Raw genomic sequence first — 6,000 nt, 5'->3', positions numbered from 1 at the left:
CCTAATGACCTTGTCCCGTGGCCCCATTATCTCTTTGACTGCAACAACTACCTCTCTTCTCCTTGCTGCTTCTCTTCTAGTTATAAAGCCCCCCTAACTGTCTCTTGGACACTCTGAGTACATCCCCAGCTCAAGGCTTCTGCATGTCTGATTTGTGGTCTGAGATTTATACCAGGACATGAACATTTTTTTTTTTTTTTAGTTTCAAAAATTTAGATCTAGGATCTAACTCCAGAAATGGGTGGAGGAGGGGCAGGGGGAAACTCTCAGCAGCTGTAAAGAGCATAATAAGTAAACAAATAATAGCCAAGTTGATATATGGAATAATGTTTTCTGCGTCATCCCAACCTTTTTGAATGTGTATGCATAATCTGAAGCATCTCCAGAGGTTTCTGCCATTTTTAAGGAGTCATGTTATCAGAGAATACAAACAACTCAATTGTGTGTGTGTGTGTGTGTGTGTGTGTTTTTACCATATTCTCCAATGATTTGAAGTGCAGAAATGAGTGAGAGGCAATAGTTATTATTTTTGTTTGCTTTGCTCCATTTATTTTTTTTTAGGGTGGGGTAAAGAAGGAGATAAAGAAGTTTCATTTTTGCTTCAAAGAGCTTTCCCAGAGTGGTGATTCATTTCCATTCTAAATGATTATAATAAACACAGTTCTCTTGGCTTTCATAATAGTGTGAATTTAAGGTCATATGTGTAACATGGGTTTTCCTGAAATCCAGTTATTTATTTATATATGGGGGGTCCCTTGTGTTCATATTCTCATATGAAAGGTATTAGCACTATAGTTTCAATAGCAAAATTTTTAAAATATTAAATACATCTTGTGTTTGATTTGGGTCTGGGCTAATTTCTAAAGAATCATTTAGCAATGCTGGTCTGATACTAAATACCCTGTGAAGCTGCAATTAATTGAGGGGCTGCTGGTTCTAAGAACTAGGCAACTGACAAGAGGATGGGAGGAAAATTATAAGTCTGGATGCCAAGTTCTGAACAAATAATCTCCTTTTCACTTTTGCACTCTCTATAAGTAAAGTAGATATGTTAAATGAAAAGTACATATAGAACTGGGACAATATATGTGTGTGTGTGTGTATATATATATATATTTAATATTTTATTGATTTTCCGCAGAGAAGAAGGGAGAGAAATAGAGAGCCAGAAACATCGATGAGAGAGATCAATCAGCTGCCTCCTGCACGCCCCCCACTGGGGACGTGCCTGCAACCAAGGTACATGCCCCTGACCAGAATCGAACCTGGGACCCTTCAGTCCACAGGCCGACGCTCTATCCACTGAGCCAAACCGGTTTGGCACAATATATTTTTTTGTTTTGTTAAATTTGCCACTTATCCTAATTCAATAAGATGCTTGTAAGATAGACTAGTGACCTCTCTGGCTAACAATTGGATTTCTCTACTTTCTTTTATAACATAAAATCCATCTTTCTACATTATTATTTTATGCTAATCAGAATCTTTGAAAGTCATGTGTACCTTAATAGAAATATAAAAATTAACTAGAAAATTTTTTGGTGAATACAGTTTATTTGATGGACAAACATTTTTAAAGGTGGTAAGAAGGAGTGAGCTACTGGTCTATACCCTGTCAGAAAGCACAAGTCTCCTCTTCAGTCTCCTTGTGGCTGACTTCATCTCCTGGGTCCTCAAAGTGTAAATCAAGGGGTTCAGCAGAGGGGAGATGACAGTGAAGGTGACAGCAATCGCCTTATCTGTGGGGAGGGCAGTGAAGGGCCGGGCGTAGACATAGATGCAGGGCACAAAATGCAGAGTCACCACAGTGATGTGGGCTGTGCAGGTGGAGATGGCTTTCCTCCTGCCCTCCCCTGCCTGAGACCTTACTGTACTACTAATCATATGACCATATAGGACACAGGAGAAAGAAGAACCACAGTGTGGTTAGCAGTCCATTATTGGAAGTCAGCTGCTCAAGCATAAAAGTGTCTGTATATGCGAGGTTGAGGACCTGGGGGACATCGCAGTAGAAAATATCAAGAATATTGGGTCCACAGAAGGGGAGCGGGAGCAACAGGGAAATCTGGACGATGGAGTGGACAAAGCCCCAGCCCAGGAGGCTGCAATGAGGGCAGTGCAATGCCCCATCCTCATGAGGATCACATAGTGCAGGGGCTTGGAGATGGCCACATACCCATCTAATGCCATTACCAACAAAGAAAATACATCCACCCCTCAACAAGGTGGAAGAAAAACATCTGGGTCAAGCAGACACTGAAGGCAATGGTCTTCCTCTTTTAACAGAAGGTCCACCAGAACCTTGGGAGCTGTGATGGAGGAGAAGCAGATATCGGCGATAGACAAATTACAGAGCAAAAAGTACATGGGGGTCTGAAGGAGAGACTCACAGGTCACGGTTACCATGATGAGGAGGTTTCCCAGCAAAGTTGTCATATACACCTAAAGTAGGAAAATAAATCAGACCCAACTCAGTTCTTGATTCTGGATGGGGCCAAAGAAAATAAATTCTTTTACCCTTGTGCCACTTTTCGGCTCCATGGAGTCATCTTCTTTTTCTCTCTTTTGTTTCAAGCTACTTCATATGAAAAAGTACTTGTCTACTTATTTGGTTTTCTTCCTAAGCACCAAGAATGCAATTCAGAAAGCTGCCTACATTGCTGTGCTATTTGTGATTTTTTGAGTTGCCCAAATTTCCAAGATTGCAATCAGCTTGGTGATCAAGAAAAATGATCACACGCAAAGTCATTCAATAATTATTTTTCTATAAAACTGCTTTTAGAGAGGATAAGCTTTTATGTTAAGTAGTGACATTTCCATAGCCTATTTTAATGAACTGATTTTAATTTTAAAATTTTATTATTATTTTTCCACATATATTTATTAAATGTCAGGAATCGTCTGAAGCATTAAATACAAAAATAAGTAAGACATGGTTCCAGCCATTGTAGACTTATAATCTATAAGTTTAATACTTATATTAGCAAATATTTTGTTGACTTCAACAGTGTTTTTTTGTGTGAAAAAAAAGATACCATTCTGTTTCCTGTTGCAATATTGCTGTGGTGTGAATCAGTTTCCTTGCTTTTGGATGTTTAATGTTGAATTTCTTAAAATTATAGCCTCTAATTCTGTGTAACTGGTCATTATGATTACCCTATACTAATTAGATGTTTTTGCTTAATTACTTTAAAATGTTTATAATTTGCTATTGGGAAACAGATAGAAACAACGTGTAAATCCAAATCTCAAAGTATATCAATAATTTTTTTAATATTATGATTGAAACACTTAAACATGAAAGTTACCCTCATATCAGATTTTAAGTGCATGACACCACATTGTTAACTACAGCCACTGTGTTGTACAGCAGACCTATAAAATTTACCTCTCTTGTATAACTGATGAGGTCCTTGCTTGAGTGTGGAGGAGGGAATAAAGATAGTAACCCACTTCTGAGAGGTGGTCCATACTATGTCAATCATGCTCTCCTCTTCCTCTTTCCCTTTGTGAGTCAAAGACAAGAGAATGAAGGGATCACACAGCAGGGAGAGACACTGGTATCATTAGAATAATGCCTATTTAAAAATACATATTTTTTTTATTGGTTTCAGATAGGAAGGGAGAGGGAGAGAGATAGAAACATCAATGATGAGAGACAATCATTGATTGGCTGCCTCCTACATGCCCCATACTGGGGATAAAGCTCAAAACCCGAGCATGTGCCCTGACTGGGAACTGAACTGTGACCTCTTGGTACATGGGTCAATGCTCAACCACTGAGAACACCGGCCAGGCAACAAGAGAACATTTATAGCAACTTCCAAATGTCTATGGATAAATTGGACCCCATTGTCAAAGTGCTTATAGCTGATCAAAAGTGGATGATTTGAAGAAAAAAAAAAGTGAATGATTTGTGTAAATTGATGAACATTATGCATGGCAAAATGTGAAATGTGTCATGAGAGAAGGAGAGGTAGATTTTGGTGGGATAGGAGTTGTGACAGGAAATATGATTTCCAGCAGTAACAAAAGCTATTATTTAAAAAAAAGTTTTTTTATTGATTTCAGAGAGAAAGGAAGAGAGAGATAGAAACATTAATAATGAAAGAGAATCATCAATCATCTGCTGCCTGCATGCCTCCTTGAGCTGCAATCTGGGCATGTGTAGTTGTCCAGAATCAAACCTGGGACCCTGTAGTCTTCAGGCCAACACTCTATCCACTGAGCCAAACCAGCTAGGGCTTGCTAGTCCTCTTACCATAAGGCTAGCAGCTTGAGAAAACCAAATCAGTTAGATTTCCAGTCTCAGTTTGACTGCTCGTCCCAGTTTACTGCTCTCAGAAGGTCCAAGTCTCCTCTTCAGTCTCTTCATGGATGACTTCATTTCCTGGTTTCTCAGGGTGTAGATCATGGGGTTCAGCATGGGAGTGATGACCGTGTTATTGATGGACACGACTGTGTCCATGGGCAACGTAGTGAAGGGCCGGCAGTAGATGTAAACAGAAGGCACAAAGTGAAGAGTCACCACCAGGATGTGGGAGGTGCAGGTGGAAAGGGCCTTTTTCCAGCCTTCTCCAGAGTGAGATCGGAGCATCACCAGAATGACGGTATAGGACCCCAGGAGCAGGAGGAACCACAACAGCGTCACCAGCCCATTGTTAGAGATCATGAGAAGCTCCAGAGCAAAGGTGTCAGTGCAGGCCAGTTTAACCACCTGGGGCACATCACAGTAGAAGGCATCCAGGGTGTTGGGGCCACAGAAGGGGAGTGGAAGCATCAGAATTATCTGGACAATTGAGTGCAAACCACCACCCACCCAGGAAGCCACCACTAAGGCCACCCACACCTCTCTTCTCATAATGGTCACATAATGCAAGGGTTTGGCGATTGCAAGGTACCTGTCATAGGCCATCACAGAGAGGAAAAAAATATCTGCCCCACCAGTAAAGTGGAAGAAAAAGATCTGTGCCATGCAGCCATTGTAAGAGATGGTTTTCCTCTCTGACAAAAGATCTACCAGCAACTTGGGAACGGTGACTGATGAAAACACAATGTCTAGGACTGATTTGTTCCTTAGGAGAAGGTACATGGGAGTGTGCAGGTGGGAGTCACAGGTGATGGTCACCACAATGAGGGCATTGCCCAGCACAGTTGTCACATACACAGCAAGGAAGAACACAAACAAGAAAAACTCCAGTTCCCGGAAGCGAGTGAATTCTAGGAAGACAAATTCCCTCACAGTGGTGTGGTTACTCTGGCCCATGATGGGGATCACCTTCTTCCAGGTCTACGTTGGGAGAAGACATGTTAGGATTAGGAGTATGGTATCATGAGGTGGCAACATCACTTATCATATATTGTTATAAGGCTCTTTTAAGCATCCAAATAATTGTTACTACTCAGAAAATGGTCTGGAAAGTCTTTATCCTGATGGTTCTTCTTTCCTACTGTAAGTACCCCGTGTTTACAGGAAGAACCATCACACTTCTATGTCCTTACTCTAACCAGAGGGAGATGAGAGGACAGTGGTCACTTGACTCTGGCTTATCTTATGTCCTGCAAGAGTAACTTCCTCACATGTATGCAAAGCTTTCTATTTTACTGCAACATTTCATCTTTATTTTGATTCTTATAATGTCTGTGGCATCTATAAAGTGGTTATGGGGAAATGGAGCTTACAGCCTAATATTTTACATGAGAGGCTGGAGATTTTAATCAGCCAAAGCCTTTTAGTTCTGATTGACATACATATCAATAATCGCACATGGATATTTTACCTTTCAGAGGCTGAAGACTGAACACTATAGATCAGTGATGGCGAACCTATGACACGCGTGTCAGAGGTGACACGCGAACTCATTTTTTTGGTTGATTTTTCTTTGTTAAATGGCATTTAAATATATACAATAAATATCAAAAATATAAGTCTTTGTTTTACTATGGTTGCAAATATCAAAAAATTTCTATACGTGACACGGCACCAGAGTTAAGTTAGGG

General features: G+C 40.4%; 1 protein-coding gene and 1 pseudogene across 1 annotated transcript; both read right to left on the bottom strand.

Annotated features, from left to right (window-relative positions):
* Nucleotides 1-1,605: 1,605 nt before the first annotated feature.
* LOC102263270 lies at nucleotides 1,606-2,541 on the bottom strand (annotated as a pseudogene).
* Nucleotides 2,542-4,246: 1,705 nt separating this feature from the next.
* On the bottom strand, nucleotides 4,247-5,283 carry LOC102262958 (olfactory receptor 4D6). The gene has a single exon (XM_005861196.2). The coding sequence runs from the start codon at nucleotides 5,264-5,266 to the stop codon at nucleotides 4,295-4,297; it is 972 nt and encodes a 323-aa protein (XP_005861258.1). The 5' UTR covers nucleotides 5,267-5,283; the 3' UTR covers nucleotides 4,247-4,294.
* Nucleotides 5,284-6,000: the final 717 nt, after the last annotated feature.

This window comes from Myotis brandtii, unplaced genomic scaffold, assembly GCF_000412655.1.
Source record: "Myotis brandtii unplaced genomic scaffold, ASM41265v1 scaffold14552, whole genome shotgun sequence".
NCBI lineage: Eukaryota > Metazoa > Chordata > Mammalia > Chiroptera > Vespertilionidae > Myotis > Myotis brandtii.
Note: the sequence above shows the minus strand (reverse complement) of the source record. Positions and strands in the feature narration are given on the sequence as shown.